General features: G+C 37.3%; 1 protein-coding gene across 1 annotated transcript in view; it reads left to right on the top strand.

Moving 5' to 3' along the window:
• The window catches only part of grb2b (growth factor receptor-bound protein 2b), a 49079-nt gene extending 33604 nt beyond the window's left edge, over positions 1 to 15475 (top strand). Inside the window, exons 4-7 of the mRNA XM_079617498.1 lie at positions 2494 to 2591; positions 9170 to 9292; positions 10425 to 10593; positions 13365 to 15475. Coding sequence (XP_079473624.1) covers positions 2494 to 2591; positions 9170 to 9292; positions 10425 to 10593; positions 13365 to 13550 — 576 coding nt within the window. The 3' untranslated portion in view covers positions 13551 to 15475. The remainder of the gene's footprint in view (positions 1 to 2493; positions 2592 to 9169; positions 9293 to 10424; positions 10594 to 13364) is intronic.
• The last annotated feature ends 10879 nt before the right edge of the window (positions 15476 to 26354 follow it).

Below are 26354 nucleotides of genomic sequence, written 5' to 3'. Positions count from 1 at the left end.
TACTCAGGATTATTAATTTCCAACATAATCATTTAATTGTTAATTCCTATGCTAGCATCTGCGCTCAGCTGCTGGCATTCTTAGTGCTGTCAAAATAAAAGTCCCATCACTGTCAAAATAAAAGCTGCTCCCGGCACTTAGGCCGTGTGTCCACCAAAGCGTTTTTTCATGCGGCTGGCGTGTTTTTTCAATTGTTTTCAATGGGAGCGCCGTGTTTTTAAAACGCCATGAGTGAGCGTAACGAGACGCTGAGCGTCTATTTCACGCTGAAGTGCTGAGCGTCCGGCGTTTTTTACAGGTCGCAGAGAGTTGAAGAATGTTCAACTTTGGGTAAAACGCCGAGCTCATCACGGTAACTTTTTACCCAACCGTCCAATCACAGTGGAGGAGGGTCGGGACTAATACCACACCGACCAACGGATATTCTGTATCATAGCAACGAAGCGTTAGCCTGGTAATACCAGACTCTGCTACTTCACTTTGCTTCGTAGACAGAGTCTGGAATGGCATAATAGAGAAGTGTTTTCTCTCTCGCTAGGGGGCGCTTGTCTGAAGTTTAAAATCATTGGTTACCCATAAGCCAATCAGATAAGTTTAGTTAGGACGTATGTTATGCGCCTGTACAGCCGCATCGAACCACAGACATCATGCATCGAACTCAAATCTATGATCGAACTTACACTGTAAACACATGATGATGCGAGCGAAATACCGGAGTGAACATGGCTGTAAATGACTTTTGCAGATTATGTGTCGTTAATCTACGCATCCACGGTACAATCACGGCCTCTAAACTTATTTTTGACAGAGTGAAACAAGAAAATATTTGTAGCCAACTCTCAAATTTAGGATTAGATATTTTAAACACAGCCAGTGCCGCTGCTAGCCATTTCGGTACCCTAAGCATAATTCCTTTATGATGCCCTCTACCCCGAGAAGCTTCATGAGGCACGCGCGCGGTCTCTTGCTCTCTCTCCCTCTCTGCCGTGCACGCGTTACGCGGTTTGGAGCACAGTCTCTGTCTCGCGGGCGCGCTCGCTCTAGATTCCGGAGATTTTAACTAATTCGCGGACATCAGTGAGCCGCTATCAATATGCGGGAGACTCCCGGAACGCTATTTTTTTGGTGCCTCCTCAGCTCTTGGTTCCGTGGTGGGAGCGGCGGCACTGGTTCTCCATAACAGCGAATTGCATCCCGTGTCTCGTTTCGGTTTTCGATTTCTCTAACCTACAATGTAAAACTCGGCGCTTAGCGTCTACGTCACGGCTCTCAGCCCGCCCTCTGTTCGTTGATTGGCCCGGCCGTCCGAAGGCCGGTGGAAAACTGAAAGATAGGCCGCTATCTCAGACTGAATACAGGAGCGAAATGAAATTAGCGGAAGTAGGAAGTCTGACGTAGTCAGGCTAACGAAGTATCTCAACTGAAAAAAAAAATGTGCTGCCAAAACGCTCTCAAGCGCACATAGCTCGGCGTTTTCAGCTGGCTAAAAACGCTTTGGTGGACACACGGCTTTATAGGCCAAACAGAAAAACCTGCCGGTGCCTATAATAAAAAAAAATCCAAATATCGGATGATATATTGTATCATATAACACACAATTTTAATTTCTATAAATATGCCAAAAAAAAGAGAGATAATTTATAGCAATAGATCAAAAAAACAGCTGACTTTGATAATGGCCAGATCTTATTTAAATGAATAAGTCACATTCAGACGTGTCAATCAGTTTGTAAATAATAAATTAATTTCTGGCAATCAAAGAAAAATGTAATAGCTGGAGTAGCTGTGCAGCACATCAGAAATAGAAAAGTGATATCTAATATTTAATTTGTCATATTTTTAGGTTTTTGGTTTTAGGATATGTTTTATTTGCTGCTAACTTATAGGGATGGTGTTTGATTACAGCAAAAGTTTAAACCTTTTTTTATGCTTTTCCCATTTGGGGGTCTTATTGCTTTCATTGAACAGAATTAAACGTTTCCAACAGCATCATTTATAGACATTAACAAAAATAATTGATACAATTTTGACATTTGGAATTGAAAATGTAATCGATTTAATCAGAGTGGTGGTTCTCGGAAACCTAAACTGATAAAGCCTCAGTCGATGGATAAATTTAGCGTCCAATCAGATTAAAAGTAAACCCATAACCACACACACACTTGTTTTCATTTTCATACATATACTGATGCTAAAAATAAGATAAATGACCAGAATGCAGGTGGTTTGAACTGGGAGTTAGCATGACTACCCTTGCGTTACACTTTCGCACAGATGTTTGACAATCTAATGCTGGTTTGATGTTTGGCTTCTTTGATAGTGGTCTTGACCACAGTGACTCACATGCTTGTGATAATTCAGCAGGATTTTCTTTTAAACCCTGTTATATGCCTGACAGCATAATGCTGTATGCAAACTAAGGTGTAATGTACAATTACCGCTGGATAATCGTGAATCATGTTTAATCAGTATCGTCTTCTCTTTTATTCGCAGGTATTAAATGAAGAATGTGATCAGAACTGGTACAAAGCAGAACTAAACGGCAAAGACGGTTTCATTCCTAAAAACTACATTGAGATGAAGGCGCATCCGTGAGTACAAGATACTTCCGCCACCTACACTTTCAAACCACTCTGAGATCACTCACAGCTTTAAAGATAAAGTGTCACCAAATGAAATGACACGAATAGTTCCTCTTTTTCCACCTTAAGAAAAGCTTCAATTAGAATAATTTTTCTTTCTAATTTAAGGTTTAAGGAACCGTGCTGAATCTTTTGTTATTTTCCACAAGAGTCATTTTCTTGGTATTCGGTTTCAGGCATTCAGAGAATTTACTTCTCTGACATGACTTCACTAATCTGAGAGAAACTCCTCTGGTGTGTTTCTGTTCATTGCAGACATCGGTTTGACGAATCTGCCTGTATTATTGAGGAGATTTACTGTAATTATTTTATAACAGCTGTACACAGCTCTGCTCAGAGGGGCGAGGGTCTTAAACTGTAAATCGTGAAAGACTGGTGAGCAGCAATTGTAGATGTTGTTCATTTATTACATCATTTAGAAGGTACATCTTGATATTTATGTATTAGAATAGCTTAAAATAACACGCATGCTGGTGAATCATTGTTTTGAACGATTCATTAGAACCGAACTTCTAAACTGATGAAAACTGATTTAAATTCTGAAAGTGTGAGTTTCAGAATATACCAACAGACTTGACAAGTGGATGCTGCACATCTTTTATTTTCAATTTTTACACAATATTTACTCAATCTATTTTAATTTCGCAGTTGTTGTGTGTGTGTGTGTGTGTGTATATATATATATATATATATATATATATATATATATATACATACATACACCGGTGAAACTCGAAAAATTTGAACATCGTCCAGAAGTTAATTTATTTCAGTAATTCAACTTAAAAGGAGAAACTAATATATTATATAGACTCATTACATGCAAAGTGAGAATTTCCATGCCTTTATTTGTTATCATTTTGATGATTATGGCTTACAGCTTATGAAAGCCTTTTTAAAAAAAAATCTAATTTTGAGTTTGGGGTTTTTCATAAGCTGTAAGCCATAATCATCAACGCCCCTTAGCTGTTCTAAATCCACTGTAAAACACGGCTTCAAGGCGCTTATTGCTTTAATAGAACTGTTTAAAAGTTTGGGAAAATACGGTAAAAGCAGTAACATTGTGGAATATTATTGCAATTTTAAATAACTGGTTTTGGTTTTAATATATTTTTACATTTCTTAAATTATCAATTCAAAAGACAGAGCTCAAATTTTTAACGGCGTTGTATAAGAAACTACAAATAAAAACATGTTAATCACTGCAATATTTATGTTGCTTAATTTTATATTGCCAATAAAATCATTTGTACATTATTGCTGTCAAATTAATTGATTGCGATTAATCGCATCTAACATAAAATATTTGTATATAATATGTGTAAAATTTTATATACACAGTGTATGTATATATATATATTAATTGTGTATATATGTGTAAGGCCTTGGCTGTTTTTAGTCTGTTTTAACTGTTGCTTTGCAGAATTCCTGCTAGAGCTCGTAATTAATATTTTAAACAATCCAACCAAATAACTTCACTTTGAATTAAATGTTTCTGCGTTCAACAGCACACAAAGGCATTCGACTTGTACGTTTAAAGAAACTCTGTAGTCCATCGGCCCAGAGAGTGAGACTAATAATGTGTGAGCTCTAATTTGAACATTTCAGGAATTATATCAATAATCGTCTCAGATTCTCAGGTCTGTTTACTTTTCCATTTTGCAGAGTTTCTTCTTTTTTGTCGGTGAACTTCCTGGTGATTTTCGTGGGAACGCTTTGTTGCCCTTTTGATACCAATCAGCTTGATTGAACTCAAAGTCTTTGTACATGTGCATGATCCGGTTTGTTCCTCCCGCTCTCTTCCTTATTCGTCTCAGTGTTTCTCTCTCGCTTGAATGAATGAATGAATGATTGACTAATATTTGCCTGAGAGAGAGAATCGAAACCCTTGTAATGACACAATGAGGTGCTGAACAGGATCTTCCAATCAAAGACATTCTTCCCCCTCTCTCTGAAATGGAAATGAAGCAACAGTTAGCCGCCATGATGCCAGAGTGTTGTTAGTAATGCAAGTTGCTAAGGTACTCTAATTGTTTGTTGTGCCAACTAGCCTCTCCCTGTGATAAAACTCTGTCTAAAAATGTTTAAGGCCAGACAAGTAGTTTGTTAAGGCTTGGTTTGTGGGGAATTACAAACCTGCGCACATATATTCAAATGCGCAAACCTATAGAATTCATTCTTAATGTGCACGTGAGCGCCATCAGCGTTTCTCACAGGTTGGTGTATAAAGTCTGTGTAGAGAGAACGGTGTCGTCTTAGCGGTCTCTAATTTAATAACTAATGATCGTTGCGACAAAAGTAAATCAATCAAAACTGACTTTAGCTGGAAAATATCTTTATTCAAGAACCGCTAAGAAGCCAAAACAATCTCTGTTACCTTAAATTATCCGTTTATCTCTATAAAGCTGCTTTGAAACGATGTACATTGTTAAAAGCGCTATATAAATGAAGATGACTTGACTTTTGTTTTGAATGGTTGCTAGGTTGTTGCTAGTTGGTTGCTAAGGCGTCCTGAGTGTTTTCTTGCTGGCTCAAGCCATAAGAGTTCACCTTCATTTGTTTCTTTTTTAGTATTCAGTAGTATTTAGTATCACAATGTAAATATTTACCTCATTTGCAAATATTTGTAATATATATATATTAACTAGATATTTAAATTTTACAGTAATATGAAACTTTTAAACAAAGGAGAATTCATAACATTAGTTTCGGCTGTGGTGTCCTTATGGGAGGACCTTTGTTATGAATAGCTTCCTCTCTTTAACAGATAATTGAATATTGATCGTTTTGCATCAGTGGTGTCATCAGTCGCAGAAAGGGTTTCTATAAAAAAAATTTGCCTAACAGTATTTTTCTTGCTTTGTTTGACATCCCAGAAAACACACCACCGACTCTTTTTAATATCCTAGGACAGCTACACTAGATTGGCCAGGTTTATGGGAAGGGGAGGCGGATGTTTCTTATCAGGACAGGGAATGTAAATGTACGTGTTTGAGCGGAGAGAGACACGGCGTGCAGACGGTGGTTGAGTGGAATTTGCCCTAGAGGGCTTTCATGTCACTTCCTGGTCACATGCTCTATGTTTGTGTGTCTGTGCTGTCCACATCAAAGCAGACGGGAACGATTCGGCAGGTACAGCGGAGACAGCCAGTGTTTTTATGAATAGCCTAACCTAACACCCCCTTGGAGCGTAAATGTTATGTTATGTTTTTATTTGTTACGTTTAAAAAATATATGTTTTTCAAGTATAGAGTATATATTCGTATCATATTTATGGTTACACTTTATTCTAAGGTGTCATTGTTACATTGTAATTATATATTTAAGTACTGAGTAATAATAATTAACTACATTTTTTGTTGTTGTTATTTTACCTTTATTTACCCAGGAAGTCTCATTGAGATCAAAAATCTCTTTTACAAGAGAGACCTGGCCAAGGTAGCAGCCATACATAAACACAACATGGTTAAAAAAAAAAATAAAAAAAATACTACATGCATACATACATACAATCATGTAAAAAACATTCAAATATAATGTAGGGGTGTAACGATACCCTTATTTCACGATTCGATACATATCGCGATACTGAACTCACGATACGATATTATTATGATACTCCCAAAACATATGATAAAAGGTTATACATTTTTTTTATTGTTAATTAAAATGCTAACTTTGATTTTATATTGTGAAATTTTATCTGGTCTGTTCATGAATAGGCTTGGGCTTGGTGCTGGAAACCTAAGGTCAACAGTGACACCAGATAAAAAATATGAATGATTCTGAAGCTGAAAATACTGAATTATTTTAGACAAATATCCTTAACATTCTGGTAACATAAGACGTTTGGCATAATTATTACATATGCAGTAATGGGGCAAATATTCCCCCATTACATTATTATACAATCAACATCATATATTAGTTTAATGTAGTACTGACACTAAAACTCAGAAAACATTCATATTTTCTCACACAGTCATTTTTTTTATTTTGGGTGAACTATCCACGATACATATTGTCACTATCCACGATACGTATTGTTGCATTTTTGTATTGCGATATATTGTGGCACTATATATTGTTACACCCCTAATATAATGGCCTCTCAAGAAAACCAACTGCATGTATCATTTACCACATTTTTTATGATGGTCTTAAATTTATCAATTGAAATGCACGTTTCTAGTTTAAGATTCATATTACATGTATATATACTATACATGTACTTACTATAGGGTTGGGGTAGGATTAGGATTTGGTTGAGGGTTATTGCATGTAATTATGCATAATTTACTGTTATTACTACGGTAAGTACATGTAGCATATGTAACAAGGACACTGCAAAATAAAGTGTTACCATATTTATTTACTACATATTTGATTTGAGGTGAATCACAACATTACAAACTTTAATTTGAAGCAAAATAGTTTTTGCAAATCAGACAAAAAGGCACAAGAATGCGTACTTAACGGCTTTACGAAATTACAATCCCATAAAGCATTGCGAACAGCATAATTGAATTAATAAACAATGGAGAAATATAAAACTACTCATTTACAAATATGAATTACATGTGTAAAAATAATTTAAGGTTTATTGTAAAGTGTGCATATATACACAAATATTATTGAGAACATGGAGATCGACTCTATTACGAATACGTCATTTGCAGTGCTTCATGGGAATGGTTGGAGCTAAAGAGAAAAAGAGACCGCACAAATCAACTACAATTAAAAGCCAAAGAGAGGTTTTAAGTTTTGCTTTAACAACTGCAAAAGCTCAATCTCCTCTCGATTTCAGTCTAGCCCCGTGGAACATTTAACAGTCTCTGGTTGGATGACCTAAAAGACCTTCCAGGATTGTGAAAAGATAATAAATCGGAAATATATACGGGAGCTTATCCATTTATGGATTTAAAAACCAGCAACAAGACTTAAAAATCAATTCTGTAAAGAATTGCAAACCAATGCAGAGATATCAGAACTGGAGAAATGTGCTCTCGTTTATGCACACAAATAAGGAGCCTAGCAGCTGCATTTTGTCCATTTGTAATTACAATAGTCAAGCCTTGTTGAAATAAAAGCATGAATCACCCTTTCAAAGTCCTGAAAATAAATAAATAATTTTACTTTAGCTAGAACTCTGAGATGATCTGTTTGTCAAATCTGGGAGCACTTTCGAAAAACATGGCCAAATTCGTCACTAGTGGTTTTCGAGACGGGTGTAATTTTCTGTACAGCATCATGGGTAATGTAGTTTTTCGCCAGGAATTCCAATGTTAAAAAATTTAAAAATAAGCTGAAATAATGCAAGCTGACGGATTCATCAGAAGCAAATACCATTGATTTGATGTATCAACAACCTCGTAGCTCACACACAGTAAGGTCTGTCTTTGAAGGTTATTATTCAAAATCAAATTTAAAGTTATTATTCCAAATCAATTTCCCTATGGAGAAAATGAATGGAGTTTTTACTTCAAGTACCCGAGTGTTGCACTCAATAGTCTGTTCAGTGTGATGCAGTATCTTCCCTTAATATTATTTTCACAATCCATAACATTATTTATTTATTTATTTATTTATCTTTAATCCACTGGAAATGTTGTGTTTTTATAATTATTTTTATTTAAATTTTTTATGATCAGTAATTATGGCATTAGACCTCATTATTGAAACAAGCTACACTGTAAATAAATTGTAAAACTTTTTACATGTAAATCTTGTCTGATTAAACTATAACCGTTTTCATTTTATATATGTACTATGTATATATAATTATATTTATCTTATGTATTTTAATCCACTGAATTGTTTTTTTTTGGGGGGGGGGGGGGGGGGGGTTTGATTGACACCTTTTGAATGATCAGGAATTATAGCATTGAACCTTATTACTGAAACAGAAGCATAAATCATTTGTAAAACTGTTCTTACATGTAAATCTTGTTAAACTAAAATGCAACCATTGGCATATTTTTTATTATTAGTATTACTGGCATTGACATATGGCATGTACTCCATCTAAGGTCTGTAAGCGCAGTGATGACATTGGATATTTATTATACCACACAGTTATTGCACTTTGGATTTGTCAGCTGTTTCTTGTCTCTCCAGTAAATAAAGGCATTTGGTTGTCAGGTTTGCTTAACCCAGTTCACCTGACTTTGCCGCACACAGCAAGTCTTATTGAAATCTGAGTTCATTCAGTAAGGACATATAGAATTGGATGGTTTATAAACTGGCTTGTACAACAAAGACCAGCTTTATTCTAGAAGAAACCCACAGACAGACCACATCTGCATATTTTTTGTTCACACACACTCTGATTTTTCTGTGCTGCCTGTCTTTTTGAAAATGATCCTCCTTTCTATTCATCCACACTTCCATGTAAATCAGTGAAATGCATGTGATCTCTGTCTTCAACTTCTCTCTCTCCACCTCTTCTGTTTTCAGTTCTCTCAATAACCATGTCTTTGTTTGGATATAATCGAAGCGTTTATATTTGTGTCTTCATATGTTGTCAGGTGGTTCTTCGGGAGAATTCCACGGGCCAGAGCGGAGGAGATCCTAAACAAACAGAGGCACGACGGAGCCTTCCTCATTAGAGAGAGCGAGAGTGCGCCTGGAGACTTCTCACTGTCTGTCAAGTACGTCGACACACAAACACAGCCTCGAATCCACCTCTCATTTTTCCCTGCACTACAGGTGGTTAGGACGGTCCTATACTCAGGACTCGGAAAATGTTGTTGGCTATATCAATGAACACAGAACATGATTTTCTATTCCACTGCGCTATTTTTCTATTGCTACTTTTCCATAAACTCTCTAGACAGACGTGTTTAACCGTTACGCTTGTGTCTCGTATCTTTCACAATATCTCGCACAGGAAACGCTGTTATAAAAATGCAGCGCTCCAGTTAAAAGAAGTCTAACTTTTTTAAAAACACGTCTCGACACCTTGCGTCTGAACGGCCCCAAATGGGAGAAAAAAACGCAAGGTCTGTCTAGCGTGAGTTTACATAGAAAAAAAATGGAAAAGCAGTGCAGTAGAATGCAAAAACGGCACCATACTGTTTTTCCTGTTGTGTTGTTGATCAGAAAAGGCCTCTTCTGGAAAGGGGGATGGGGGGGGGGGGGGGGGGTGGCAGCAGCTCATTTGCATTTAAAGATACACACATGAAAACAGCGTGTTTTTGCTTCCACCCAAAAAAGGGGATTTTTGGGCATGCTATAATAAATGATCTGTGGGGTATGTGGGGAACTGAAACTTCAGTCATATTCTGGGGACAACTGAGACTTATATTACATTGTGTAAAATGGGGGCATAATATGTCCCCTTTATAATACATTAAAATAAAAATTGTAATTGTAATATTTCACATTATTACTGTTTTTACTGTATTTTTGATTAAATAAATGCAGCCTTGGTGAGCAGAAGAGACTTCTTTCAAAAGCATAAAAAAAATATTACCAACCTCAAACTTTTGAACGATAGTAGATGTGAAGACATGAAGGTGATTGTCATCATGTGATTTGACTGTGTCTCGCGTGAGTCAAGGCGGCTCTTGTCAGGCCGAGCTCTTTGATAGACATCAGGGCGATTACCCATTTGATAGGCTATCGTGTCCGTCTCGCCTGTTTGCATGCACGTCTTAATATGCATTCTGACCTCTGTTTACTTATGTAACTTTATTTTTGGATCATGGCACACAAAGGAGTGCATTATGTTTATCTCTTTGGTATGAATTGTGAAGTGTTGTGTCTTTCTTCTTGTTTAAGGTTTGGTAATGATGTACAGCATTTCAAAGTGCTGCGTGACGGGGCTGGAAAGTACTTCCTTTGGGTCGTGAAGTTTAACTCTCTAAACGAGCTGGTGGACTATCACCGCACCACTTCCGTTTCCAGAAACCAACAGATCTTTCTACGAGACATCGAGCAGGTGCCTCAGGTCTGTGTGCCAGTTTTTATCTTTTTAATCCTTCGTCTTTGTGAATGACTGTTTTTACTTCTGTTATGCAACACTTTTTCAAGTAAAATCTGTGGAACAGGGAAGTTGTTTCATGGGAAGAGCAAAAAACAAATTTATTAGGAATAACCTGCTGTAAATAATTGTTTACAATAACATTAGAGGCATTCTATACACACTAAATTAAGACAATTATTTAATAATAGAAAATCTGAAAGGTGGGAAAAACCCACTCCAGGGCTTTTAGCAATATTTTTAAGAGATGAGATGAAGGCTATGTTTACACTGTCAGTCCAAATCCGATTATTTGTGTTTTCGTTTGTAATCTGATCTAAATTGTTGACTGTCCACACTGTGTATCGCAACTGTTCAGATGTGATGTGTGTGTCCCGTGCCGCTCTTTGCAACAACACAACCCTGCAGCGAAACTAGTGATCGACCGATAATTGGTTTTACCAATATTTTTCCCTATATTTAATTAAGTATTTTTCCATAATCGAATATCAGGTTTGTTAAATCGGATTCACGGATAAATGGCACCATCTTGTGGGCGTTTTAAAAATTGTGTGCAAGACAAGGTAAAATAGCATAATAGATATGTTAGTCAAATTACCTTTTATTTCTATAGCGCTTTGTACAATACAGATAGTTTCAAAGCAGCTTTACAGTAATAAACACGACAAATTCAATGATGCAAACAGAATTCAATTCTGCTGTAAAGCAGCTCTAAAAAGACAATAGTAAACAGTCATCATTCAGTTGAAATCAGTTCATTGTAAAGTTTATCAATTATGAAATCAGTTCAATTTGCTATCAAGCAGCGCTGGAGGAAAGTGATGTCATCATCCAGCTCAATTAAGTTCTCATCCAATAACCGTCATATCAGTAATATTACAACTTAATAGTTGAATATTAAGTATCCCCAACTAGGCAAGCCAGAGGCAACAGTGGCAAGGAACCCAAACTCCATCAGGTTACAGAAATGGAGAAAAAACCTTTGGAGTTTCCAGGCTGAGTCAGCGGGGCAGTTTTCCTCTGGCCAACGAATGAACACGGTGTGATTATGATTCAGACAGAATTATAGTTCAGAACTCAGATTGTGGATTGGTAGGTAGCAAGTTGAAATATTTCATCCAGTTCCGTCTGCTTGAAGATCGGACACTGTCTCTGCTGGCATACAGGGCTGCATTTAGGTTGTGTCTAGGTGCAGGTCCACCATCTGATCTGGATATGGGCCGGATCTGGCTGACTACGGTAACCTCGGGATAAGGATGAGACAGACAGACTAATATAAGCGTAGATGAGATTCTTGTTACAATGTAACAAGTACATCTGGTGTTATAGGAAGTGTTCCGGTTACGTTACACCTAATTTATGCAGCCCTACAATCCTTTAACGGATTTGAATTATAGAAATGTGATCATGTGCTGTGTATGGCAGGTTAAAAAGATGTGTTTTCAGTCTAGATTTAAACTCATAGAGTGTGTCTGAGTTTAAGTGGTAAATAGGAAAAGGATCTACCGCCTGCAGTTGATTTTGAAATCTAGGTATTATCAACTGGCCAGAATTTTAAGATCGCAATAGACGTGAATTAAAGGGATAGTTCACTTTAAAATTAAAATTCTGTCATCATTTACTCACCGTCAAGTTGTTTCAAACCTGTATTAATTTATTTCTTCTGCTGAACACAAAGGAAGATATTTTGAAGAATGTCGGTAATCAAACAGTAGACAGTAGGCTATCCATTGACTTCCATAGTAGGAAAAAAAAATACTATGGAAGTCAATGGGTACTGTCTACTGTTTGGTTATATAAAAGACAACATCCCATCTGACATTTATGTTTAAGTGGTGTGAGAAAGTTACCTAAACCACGCAAAATCTGATTAGAGCGGATTAGCTCTGATTAGCTCAAAATGGGGTTTTTGCTGTTCACACTTGCTAATATGATTGGAAATCAATCGGATATGCACAAAAATCAGATTTGGTTTTACGGTCTGAACAAGGCTAAAGTCTTCAGTCATTGTTTTAAACAAACTGACTGAGACAGTCCAGAACTGATTTGTTGAAATGAATCAAACATCCTAACTCAACAAGTTTGCTGTTTTGTGTGGATTTTAGGAAACTTAATGGACAAATAAAAAGTTCCTCAAAATCCTCTGTTCAAGGTCTTAGTTAAGATATCAAATATTCTGTAATTATTCAATTAAGTTCACTTGTACAACCTTCAGTAAGATTTCATTTATATACTGTAGCAGGGCTGCATTCAATTGATCAAAATAGACAATAAATAGATTTATGTCATAAAAGATTTCCATTTCAAAATAAATGCTGTTTTTGAACTTTAAATTAATCAAAAACAAAAAATGTTATCACCGTTTCCACAAATATGAAGCAGCACAGCTGTTTTCAACATTGATAATAATTAATGTTTCTTGATCATCAAATCATCATATTAGAATGATTTCTGAAGGATCATGTGACACTGAAGAGTGAAGTAATGATGCTGAAAATCCATCACAGGAATAAATAACATTTCTAAATGCACTCAAACAGTAAACGGGTATTTTAAATTGTAATAATATTTCACAGTATTGTTTTACTGTATTTTTTTAAATCAATAAACGCAGCCTTGGTGAGTCTTTCAAAAACATCACAAAATCTTATTGACACTAACATTTTGTACTGTAGAGTATGTGTTAGATTCAAAACGTGCCATCATGTAATTTACACGTGTCTATTGTGCATCTGCAGCATCCAACATACGTGCAGGCCCTGTTCGACTTCGACCCTCAGGAGGACGGAGAGCTCGGCTTCAGACGCGGAGACTTCATTCAGGTCCTGGACAACTCTGACCCCAACTGGTGGAAGGGCGCCTGTCACGGCCAGACGGGCATGTTTCCACGCAACTACGTCACGCCTGTGAACCGGAACATGTAAAGGAAAAAAACAAGTGATTAGTGAATAAGTTGTAATTATCGGCCCCTCACATTCACATACAATCAGACTTCCCTACATGTCCCCGTCTACACCCTTAAAGTCCTGTGAAATCTAAAGCGGCACAGAAGAATGGAAATTGTGACTGAAATCATGGAGAGAAAAAGACGTAGCAGAGAGGCTTGGACGTTTCCACCTCTTTCGTGGTGCCCGGGCGAAACTATTATTCCTGAGAATCGTGATGTCTTCTTGAACGCTTTGCAGTCCAGACTGAGCTGTTAGGGCGAAGGAAAGGCTGAATCTTAGCATAGTAAACAATGCATAAATTAAAACAACAATGATTCTATCTGTAGATTCATCCTGCTGCTTCTGGCTTCTTTTCTAGTCTACAATTAGACTTTTTTAATTTTTTTTGGCTGCATGTTTAAATCTCTTTATAATAGTAAATCCTGAAGCTGTTTTTAAAAAAGGAAGAAGAAAAAAACATTCTAAAAATATATAAAAATGTAAGAGTAAAAACAAAAATGCAAATGCATTGTACATCTGGGCTGTGGAAAAAAAAAACACCTATAGAGAGAATCCATTTTTTTAAGAATATATATATTATATATTTGTATGTGTCTGTCAGTTTTATCTTTCAACACATTTTTGTTTTCTTTTTTCCAATTGTAAATTATGTTAATTTTTTGGGGAGGGCGAATGAAACGGAGTAGCTCTGGGACATGCTAATTTTATGAGCATCCTAGACGTAACACCGTAGTATTTAACGCATCATGTATTCCATTTGACGTCATTCTTACTTTGTTTTAGAATCAATAGGTGAGTGGATCCTTGGCGATAGCGATTTATCGCAAGAGAGCTTCCGGTCTTGCAGGAGTTGATCTAATGTGAAAAACCACGCGGCTAGCCACCATTTTAAGCCAATGTATTTATTGCAGCCAGTTTTTATTTTTCTTGGGTTGTGAATGTAGCCGACATCACTCTTTAGAGATCATCATGAGGGACTTCAGATTGGAGAGCTGAACCGCAGGTGCATGATTTCAGAGACGCATCTATTCATGGTGTCAAAAGCGGTTCACGTACTGCATTTGTAACGAAACATTTAAAATCACAATATTTGGTGTCGAAAAACTGGCAGATGCTGGTTAAGCCAGTAAGAAGTAAGAAACCAGAGAGTTTTCAAATATATGAGTTGTCACATCGACTAATGTGATGCATTTGTTTTTTGGTTTTCCTTCATATTTTGTCTTTTCGGTGTTGTATGTTTTAGCTCTTTTTATGTATTTTGTTTCCCTCCTTGTGTATTATCGACCCGGTTTTCCGTGATGTGTTTTGTTCTCTCTGGATTAGTGCCTTTTTCTATGGTGTGACACCGTCTCTGGCTTGCTGCTTTAGCCTGAGCATTGGGTTTCGTCAGACCCGCAGTGAGAAATCATGTGAGCCCTCCTCCTCCTCCTCCTCTTGAACACACCTGCACACATTCACTCCTATTTAAATGTCTTGCCTTTTTTTCTTAACTTTTTTTTGGCCTTTTTCCTTGTTTCTTTTGAATAAATAAAAAGAAAATTATAAAAAAGAGAGTGTTGTGTCAGATACTTTATATTGAATGAAAGAGGCTTTTCCAGTTTCTTGTCATCTTGTCTTGTTTGATATTCTTCTGTTAACACTTGTGTGATATTTCAATCCAATAGTCAAGTCAATGTATATTGTTGTCAATGTACACAAAATATTGTTGTTATAGTGAATGAATGCTGTATGATTGCTGGATGTTTTCATGTTAGTCTTATGTTACCGGCCTAGGGACTGCAGATGAAAAGTAGTTATTTTTACTAGTTCTGGCATATTTACATTGTGTATTTTTATACAACAATGTTCATGAATATGCGTGGGCTCTATTAACTAAACCAATCAAATAAATATTTGAACTGTAAAGTGTTTTAGCCATTTTAGGTGTTATGTTGGCAACATCGAGCTACTGGGGTGCCTCAGGGCTCAGTGATTGGACTATTTCTCTTCTCTATCTACATGTCATCACTAGGATCTTTCGTTATGAAACATGTTTTTTCCTATCACTGCTACACTGATGACACACAACTCTTGCCTCTCATTCCAACCAGAGGATCTGATGGTAGCAGCTTGCATCTCAGCCTGCCTGACAGACATTTCTTGCTGGATGAAGGACTACCACCTTCAACTCAACCTTGCAAAGACAGAGCTGGTTATAGTCTCAGCCAACATAACACTTCATCATAACTTCTCCATTCAGTTAGGTTCGTCATCGAGGACAGCCAGGAACTTTGCTGTTGTGATTGATGATCAGTTGAACTTCACAGACCACGTTGCTAGAACTGCCCGGTCCTGGAGATTTGCCTTGTGCAACATTCCTATCAGTGCATGCTGCACAACTCCTTGTCCAAGCTCTTGCTCTATCCAGACTAGACTATTGTAATGCTCGCAGGCCTACACTGTCAAACGTCTGCAACTGATCCAGAATGCTGCAGCTAGAGTGATATTTAATGAGATGAAGAGAGTGCACGTCTCTTCTCCTCATAAACTTGCACTGGTTGCCAATTGCCGCTCGCATCAAATTCAAGCCTAGATAACAACCACTGGCTCTGCACCCCTATACCGAAACTCACTACTTCACACCAATGTGCCCCCCAGAAGCTTGTGCTTTGCAAGTGAACGGCGCCTTACCGTGGTAGTGCCATACCAAAGAGGCCCAAAATCACCTTTTCACGGACCTTTACCTTGACTGTTCCCTGCTGGTGGAATGACCTGCCTAACTCAACCCGAGCAGCTGAGTCCATAGCCATTTTCAAGAAACTTTCGGCAACACTTGACCAATTAATACTAACTTACTATTCTATATATCTATTAAAAAGGGGTGTGTGTTTTGACTTGTCACAGCATTTATTGTATTACATATTGTTGCCCTATTGTTGGTTTGATTGCTTCTATTTTTCTCCATATTTGTAGGTTACTTTGGATAGCATCTGCTAAATGAATAAATGTATTTAAATGTGCGACTGAATCGGAATCTGCAATGAATGACAGTGATAACCAACAGACGAGACAAAATTCTCTCTCTTTTTTTAAAGTATGTACTTAATTTAACTGGTACGGAAATTTGTACATAGAACGGTGATATTTTACTGGTATTGGTACCGACAAGGCCTACTGAAACTTTTGAAACAACTCACATTTCAAGATTTCTAGCAGAAGCAGTCAGGTTTTTCAAATCTGTTATTTGAATCCATGATACCATATATCTGAACAAAATTTCCATTTCTACAATTCTCCATCTGTGATCCTTGGAGAGTCTTTGGCCACTCAAACTATCCTCCTCATCCTGCATAAGGACGATATAAACACACGTTCTCTTCCTGGCAGATTCATAACCTCTTTAGTTGACTGGAACGTCTTAATTATTGCCCGGGGGGTGGTAATGGGGATTTCAATGCTTTAGCTATTTTCTTACAGCCACTTTCTATTTTGTGATGCTCAACAATCATTTGCTGCACATCAGAACTATAGACTTTGGTTTTACTCATTGTGATGAATGATTAAGGGAATATTATATTATAAATATTATAAAATAGAATATTATTTTAAAAAAGTTTAACTCGATTACTTCATAACTACAATAGACCTGGAACTTTTATCATTCTTATTTATTTTTCTTTATTGCCCTAAATCCCTTTAAAACCTTTAATTAATTATTTCCTAACAAACAGACCAACAACAATGTCCAGTTATTTTATAGGCTATATAAAAAAGGTCCCCTCCCCATTTAAAACATACATTAGGCCTACTTTAAAACATTTGTGTGTGTGTGTGTGTGTGTGTGTGTGTGTGTGTGTGTGTGTGTGTGTGTGTGTGTGTGTGTGTGTGTGTGTGTGTGTGTGTGTGTGTGTGTGTGTGTGTGTGTGTGTGTGTGTGTGTGTGTGTGTGTGAGAGAGAGAGAGAAATGTTAAAAGGCATGGCACCTTGATTTGACATTTTAATAAGGGAAGGTTTCCAAGTGATTTAAATGTCTAAATACTTTTTTGAGGCCAGTGTATGAAAAATGACACGGACAACTTTTGAAATCACACTTAAAGGAACACTCCGACTTTTTGGGACTTTAGCCTATTCACCTTATCCCCCAGAGTTAGATAAGTCCATACATACCTTTTTCATCTCCGTGCGTGCTATAAGTCTGTTTGACGCACCCACCGCTAGCCTAGCTTAGCACAAAGACTGGATGTGAATGGTTGCAGCTAGCATACTAATCCAAATAAGTGACAAAATAACGCAAACATTTTCCTATTTACATGTTGTGAATGTGATTTGTATAGTCACAGAGTGTACAAAAAACAAAGTCAGATATGAGACACAGACATATTTTAACCGTATAAATACTGGGAACTATATTCTCTGAAGGCGAAGCACTGCTACTTGGGCGGAGTGATAACCGCAGCACCTGAGACGCGCCGTGGTGAGGAGCAGAGAGTTCGTTCAGAGCGCGTCTCAGGTGCTGCGGTTATCACTCCGCCCAAGTAGCAGTGCTTCGCCTTCAGAGAATATAGTTCCCAGTATTTATACGGTTAAAATATGTCTGTGTCTCATCTGACTTTGTTTTTTGTACACTCTGTGACTATACAAATCACAACATGTAAAATATGAAAATGTTTGCGTTATTTTGTCACTTATTTGGATTAGTATGCTAGCTGCAACCATTTACATCCAGTCTTTGTGCTAAGCTAGGCTAGCGGTGGGTGCGTCAAACAGACTTATAGCACGCATGGAGATGAAAAAGGTATGTATGGACTTATCTAACTCTGGGGGATAAGGTGAATAGGCTAAAGTCCCAAAAAGTCGGAGTGTTCCTTTAATAAAAAAAATCGTTTCAAATGAGGCCGTTGTTGTGCTTCAATTGACCGGCACATAGACCTCTGAAATAGCTTGATGTTTAAGTCCTTGTTACTTTGAGTAGCTGAGGCTTTAAAACATTATTATAGTTGTTGAAACACATTTGAGTCTAGTTTCCTTAACTCACTGGCGACCGCCTTTATTTAGCAAAAATGGCACGACTGAAAAAAAACCCCCCTGAGTTATGTATAGAGAGTTGTGTATTAGCAAATGCACGCATCTAGATGCATCAAAGTAGAAAGAAGTGTGAGAATAGGCTACTGTCATTTTCCGGTGCACAATGAACCGATCGCAAAGTCACCGTCAGAAGCTCTGAATTTACGAATACCTGTTCGCTGCAGCTCTTGGCCGTAATGAAACTTGAAAGGTCATTTCACTGTGGCTGGATAATTGCACACACTTCGCCGAAACCCCCGCTTCCTGCTGAGGGTGAAGTACAGGGCATCTCTGTGTTTCACACTATCTATATGGTGTTGTCTCAGCCCTTCTGGCTATCCGGCTGGTAGATTAGGAAGATATCTGCTCTGATATTAGATTTGTAAGAGGGTTTACGAGCTTTGCCACCAACAGCCTTTTAATCAGCAGCCTTCAAACTGTTACAATGAGCTTTAATATGATTGTAGTGCTGTCTGTGTATAAGCTAAGCTTGTATAGCAACATCGTGCTATACACGACAGATCGGGGAAGGTTTTCTCGAGCTGAACTCTTCTGAGAACAGTGATTAAATAACAAACAGAAAATTGACTTTCAAGCTTTATTTTGTCGAGTAGGGTCAGTTTGACCCTGAAAGTTCCATCATGGAGGGGCTTGAAGTGTAGCTTTATTTAAAGTGACCAAACAAATATCCAGCAAAGCAGGACATCCCAGAAGTTGAATCAATACAGAAAACGGCAGTTCACTTTTGTGCCTTAAAGCTCACAGTTTGCCTTTTAAAATAAGCCACGCATTTGGACTGAAGAGAAAGTTATTAATAATAGACACATTTTTTCATTTCCACTCATTTAGTTTTCTAAAAGGAATTTAAATCGTTCTTTACAATGACAAACAATCACTATCATTCAAAAGTTGTTGTTTTTTATATATATTTTTTATATTTCTTTAACCCTTTGATGCACAAGCTATGCAAACCCCTTCTAATGCACAACATGGGTCTAAAAAGACCTGTATTCATTTCCTATGTTATTTCATGGCTTGGCATTTTTTTGTTTCATCTTTTGACATCACTTTATTTCAGCATTTAAAGGGTTAGTTCACCCAAAAATGAAAATAATGTCATTAATGACTCACCCTCATGTCGTTCTAAGCCCGTGAGACCTCCGTTCATCTTCGGAACACAGTTTAAGATATTTTAGATTTAGTCCGAGAGCTTTCTGTCCGTCCATTGAAGCTGTATATACAGTATACTGTCCATGTCCATAAAGGTAAAAAAAACATCATCAAAGTAGTCCATGTGACATCAGTGGGTTAGTTAGAAGTTTTTGAAGTATCGAAAATACTTTTTGGTCCAAAAATAACACAAAATAAGACTTTATTCAGCATTGTATTCTCTCCCGGGTCTGTTGTGAATCTGCGTTCACGACTCCGCAGTGACGCTGCTGACGTAAGACGCTGATGACGTGTTATCTGGTGCGCCCGAGATAGATAGATAGATAGATAGATAGATAGATAGATAGATAGATAGATAGATAGATAGATAGATAGATAGATAGATAGATAGATAGATAGATAGATAGATAGATAGATAGATAGATAGATAGATAGATAGATAGATAGATAGATAGATAGATCTATGTCTATCTATCTGTAAACAAACAGTTACTATGGGATCTAATATTGGTAACTCTCAGAACATTGGGACTTTTTTAAAACTTTCACATCACTCTTATAGATTTTCTAAAACTCATAAACAGGATCCTCATCCCTGAACAAAGACAGTGAGATTTATATTACAGTCACACTGTCACTGTGCAAAATTAGTTTTTACATTCAGCCACATGATCAGGTGAAATATCTCAAACTTTCATGATTTGAGGAGTTTAATCTGTAGAATTGACACACCTCAGATCAAACACTGATTTAACACGACAATGTAATAAAACCATTAAAATGCTGGAAATTTGACAACTTGCTCTTTCTTTTTTCTCCTCTCTCCTCCTCGTTCCTCTTCCACGGCATGGTTGCCATTCATAGTCATCCTAAATATTATTTGCATCTCAAAATTAATTGCCCAGTTGGCATACTGTTTTTTTTTTCAAAGGTTAATATTACCCACAATTCCTTACTCTGGGGAAGATTTTGTGGGGAAGTTGTTCTGGGATAGAGACTTGTCTTTGTACTTGTACAGTTAAAACATAATATAAAAAATGTGGTCACAATCCAATATGGCAAAAACTATTATTTAATTACAAAAATATATCAGAAATTCTCATAATTATGACTTAGTATCTCATTATATTGAGAAAGTTTCTCATAATTATGACTTAGTATCTAATTATATTGAGAAAGTTTCTCATAATTATGACTTAGTATCTCATTATATTGAGAAACTTTCTCGTAATTATGACTTAGTGTCTCTTAATAATGAGAAACTTTCTCATAATAATGACTTAACATCTCGTAATAATGATCTCGTAATAATGACTTAACATCTCGTAATAATGACTTAACATCTCGTAATAATGACTTAACATCTCGTAATAATGACTTAACATCTCGTAATAATGACTTAACATCTCGTAATAACGACTTAACATCTCGTAATAATGACTTAACATCTCGTAATAATGACTTAACATCTCGTAATAACGACTTAACATCTCGTAATAACGACTTAACATCTCGTAATAATGACTTAACATCTCGTAATAATGACTTAACATCTCGTAATAATGAGAAACTTTCTCATAATAATGACTTAACATCTCGTAATAATGACTTAACATCTCATAATAATGAGAAACTTTCTCATAATAATGACTTAACATCTCGTAATAATGACTTGACATCTCGAAATAATGAGAAACTTTCTCGTAATAATGACTTAACATCTCGTAATAATGACTTAACATATCGTAATAATGACTTAACATCTCGTAATAATGAGAAACTCTCGTAATAATTACTTATTTTCTCGCACTTCTACGCATGCGCAAAGCAGCGGAGCAGAAGGGAGTGCCATGCTAGCGACATCCGCTGGTCAAAGCCATGTAAATGCATCACAGCAAACATGGCACGCTCTGCAGTGAATAACATTAATGATAAATTATCAGTATATGAGACTGGCTTCTATACTAGATAGTCTTTTTTTAATTTGTAATATTAATTTGTAGGCCTATTTTTGTGTATGAACAAGCACAGAAGGGTGATCCATGGATTTCAAATAGATGGAGGAATAGCCTATAGACAGCACACCTTTCCAAATCTGTTAAAGAACGCTTCATCTGGAAATCTGTGTACAAAGATATTTTCAAGCAGTTTTGTTTTTGCATAAGGGTCGCTTTTTCATTTCTTAGGTAAACGCGCAATAGACGGACGTTGGCTCGCGTCTTTTGCAGCGTCTAGCGCATTCACGGCGTTCTAAAAACGCGGCGAAAAGAAGTTCAGCTTTTAAAAACACGTCTCAAGACCTTGCGTTTCCCCCCATTCCACTGCCTACTTATGTGTAATTCCCCAAAAGGCATAAATACCTTAAAGGTGATTTCTGTAGTCTATTGATATGAACCTGCACATCATCCGCAAAATACGTGTTATAGGCTATTAACACATAAACCCATATATTTTATGAAGATGTTATACTTAAACTTAATGAAACATTTTTATATTATACTTTAATCTGATAGTTTTGTAAGTTCATGCAACAAAATTTACATCGGTGTGCACAAGCAGGTGTCCTTCGTTACCATGGTAACTGCCCTACTTCTGCATTCCACTTTCACACCTTTTCGTAAGCATGGAAAAGTATGGAAATATACTGATGATTTTCAATTGATATTATTTAATTATTTAATATTATTTAACAGATTGCACTTCGTATATCACACTGACTTTTATGAAAACAACTGTTTTGAGCGTGCTGTGAAGCATTTACACGGCTTTGACCAGCGGATGTCGCTAGCATGGCACTCCCTTCTTCTCCGCTGCTTTGCGCAGAATTTTTTTTTCTCATTATTATGAGATGTTATGTTAAGTCATTATTACGAGAAAGTTTCTCATTATTACGAGATGTTAAGTCATTATTACGAGAAAGTTTCTCATTATTACAAGATGTTAAGTCATTATTATGATAAACTTTCTCAATATAATGAGATAAGTCATAATTATGAGAAAGTTTCTCAAGTTTATGAGAAAGTTTATTGTTAAGTCGTTATTACGAGAAACTTGTAACGCGTGTGCACGCGAAAAGTCCGTATTATTATTTTTTTGCAAAGGTCCCCTCAGGGGCTCCGTAGAAAGATGTGTGAAACAGCGCGATAAAAAAATTCGGTATAGAAAAATTACATTTTGATAAATGGAAACTAAAATTTTAAGCAACAAACTAAATTCCCTGATTTTCCATGACTTGGACAAAAACTATATAAAATTCCCTGACTTTCAATGTCTTCAATTCCAGAAATTCCATGACCCGTGGGAACCCTGAAATAAAGTGCCTCACCCAATTATGTGCCTCTCTGCTTGTTTGCAATGCATGGGTAATTAAAGAACTGGTTCTTTGTATAAAGTAGGCATACAGCGTACTTTTTACTCAAGAAACACTACTTTTAAATAACATAAACCTAACTCTATACCAGTAACCTAAGGGGAAATCGACATAAGACATGTCTTGGGTGAAGCTGGTTCTGAATCATCCTAAAAGGTAAACAGTCTCTGTCCTTACCCAGATAGCAGACCGATGTCGATTCAACGTTGATTTTTAGTTGTAAAGGTTAGTATCAATCATCAATCAAATTTCAACGTTGAATCAACAGTTACGTTCAATCAGAACGTTATTACACCGAAAATAAAACATCGATTCAACATTGAAATGCGGTTGAATGGCGTGTCTGACGTTGATTCAACGTTAATTCGATGAGCAAAACGATGTTGTTTCAATGTCACGAGAAACGTTGTTTCCACATTGATTCGATGCCAGTTTGCTATTGTGAAACACGGCTGTATGCTAATCTGGTCTAATCGCAGATCAATTGCCATTAGTTTGAACACATTGCTCGTTAACCGCTTAAATTAGCAGTGATGAGTTTCTCGAGTTTAAAGGACAAGTTCGGTATTTTACACTTAAAGCCCTGTTTACAGATCGTATCTGATGAAATAGAACGGTTAAGATAAAAATTTGGACACATGCTCCTGTCCCGAGAATTTTAGGTTTATTTCGCTTTTGTGGACCTATTTTGCCAAACGCGTCACACCCGTGATTCTTCCGTTGAGAGCTTGAATAATAGACACTCCAGCCCAGTTGGTGGCGATAATGCACCTTTGCCAATTGCACGCAAACCGCTGGCATTTCATTGAATACACAGAAGAAGCAGAAGAAGAAGCGGCAGAGTAAAGCCCCGTTCACACCGCCAGCGATTTTGTCGCTGTGTGTCGCTAGTCTCTGTGTGTGAAGTCGCTTGTGGGCGTTGGTAGTGCTGTCGCTCTAATGTTATTGGTTGACTGGACGTCTGGCCATATCTATACTAAATACCATCACAAGTGATAACTAACTTTATATTATTTTAATTTGACTAGAAATTATAGGCTCAAAAGAAACGGTATGCTGTTGGGAGAGTGTTTTTATATTCCCATAGCAGTGTTCAGTGGATTAAATCATTTACTAGATTAACGATCGATCAAGCAACAAATTAAACTCACTCATACGGTCATTAATGACTAAAACGTCATTCGTATTTGACAAATAATACAGTTTCTTGTCTCTAGTAGTCAACACAATGCAGGGGAAACTGTAAAGTGAACTGCAGCAGTGCTAAACTTGCATCAAAAACTTACAACACTCGAACTATAAATGAATTAAACTCACTGAGACTGTCGACAGTTTCTTTTCCATGCATCATTTTATTATATCCATGAATGTGGTTAGTCAAATCATATAAAACAGTGAAATCGCCCTCGAACTCTGTCTTGCCTGCACTCCGAGACGGTGACGTAACGTGAGCTCCACTGAAAGTCTTCTTTCCTATTGGTTGTCGCTCGCGAAAATCGCTTCTCATTTGCATAAAGTTGAAATTTCTGAACTTTTGTCGCTTGTCTCCTGTTGCTTGACACGCCCACATTCTGTCGCCAACGGTCACTGTCGCTCGTGTCGCCGGAAGTCGCCAGCGCTCCATTGAAATGAATGGGATCTTGTCGCTTTGTCGCTGCGTGTCGCTGGCGGTGTGAACGGGGCTTGATACCTAAAGGTGCGTGCACACTACAAGCGTCTTTGTCGCTGCAGGTCGCCAGTGGCTGGCGGTGAGGTCGCTAGTGGGCGTTCCCGCTACTGGTTGCCTAGTAATGTTTGTGAGTGACATTCACGGATGTTTCTCCATGTTGACAACAAATCCGTTTTCTTGCCACTACAAACAAATATTTTGGAAAGAAAATTCGAAATATAAATGGAATCAGTTCATAACATGCATAATATTAAAGATGAACGAGAAACTGTGAGTGCTTTTTGCCATCGCGGCTATTTAATTGCAACAAACGGGCAAATACCGGTCTATATGGGTCCACGAAACCAATCCGGCTCTGAGTCAGTACTGTGAATACCACTGTATGTACACGGAGATATATCACAACTTATAGCACAGTTTCTGACGCTAATATTAGCTTCTCGTTCAACTTGCTTCTGTCAGAGAGTGACGGATGATCACGCGCTCCACTGACTTCACTCCTATTGGTTGTCGCTCCCGAAAGTCGCTCTTCATTTGCATAAAGTTAAACACATCTCAACTTTGTCGCGTCGCCAGACACGCCCCATCAGGTCGCCAACGGCCGCGATCGCGCGTGTCGCCGGAAAACGCCCGCTCCCCATTGAAATGAATGGTAACGTGTCGCTTTGTCGCTTGTAGTGTGCACACACCTTAACACAGCACATTCAATACAAGTCAATGGAGTTGGACAAAAACTACGATAAAACCTGTTGGAATGCATCTTTTTCAGCGATTTTTTTTGGGATCATATCAGTGAACACCCTGACCATTCGGTGAGTTTCATGTCTTTGTAAACGAAAGTTTAATGTGTTTTTAAGAAGGAATCTTCCAGTGCACATAGACTGCCATTGTGGGGGTAGGGGTGGGAAAGCGAAATAAACCTAAAATTCTCGGGACAGCAGCATCTGTCCAAATTTTAATCTTAACCGTTCTATTTCATCAGATACGATCTGTAAACAGGGCTTTAAGTGTAAAATACCGAACTTGTCCCTCAGACGGTCCTCGGTCGGTTCTGACCGAAATATTTTCTGTTTAGAATTTTTAAAAATCACAGCTTCATCTGAATGTTATGAAACTTGGTGACTTTTATGGCATTAGGTATGTGAATACAAAAAAAAATTGAGGTCATGATCCGAGCATGCTAAGTGGTCGTGAAAAAAATAGTCACTCTTGTGGTCTTCGGTCAAAAATGACCGACCCATAGGAAATGAATGGGAAATTTACAAAAATTCTAAAATTCTCCGCATTTTTGTGTGTACAATCTACAAAACGGACACAATCCTAAAAAAAAGTACACCGCTGGAAAGGGGGGAAACTCTACAACATCAAGAGTGCAAAACAGACCCACCCACCCACACACACACACATACAAACACACTTTTATACACATACACACCAATAAATTCAGATCACAAAAAATATGTTTTGAATTTTTAAAAATCACAGCTTCATCGGAATGTTACGAAACTTGGTGACTTTTATGGCATTA

The sequence above is a fragment of the Phoxinus phoxinus genome (assembly GCF_949152265.1).
Source record: "Phoxinus phoxinus genome assembly, chromosome: 1".
Lineage (NCBI taxonomy): Eukaryota > Metazoa > Chordata > Actinopteri > Cypriniformes > Leuciscidae > Phoxinus > Phoxinus phoxinus.
This window is presented reverse-complemented; position numbering and strand designations above follow the sequence as displayed.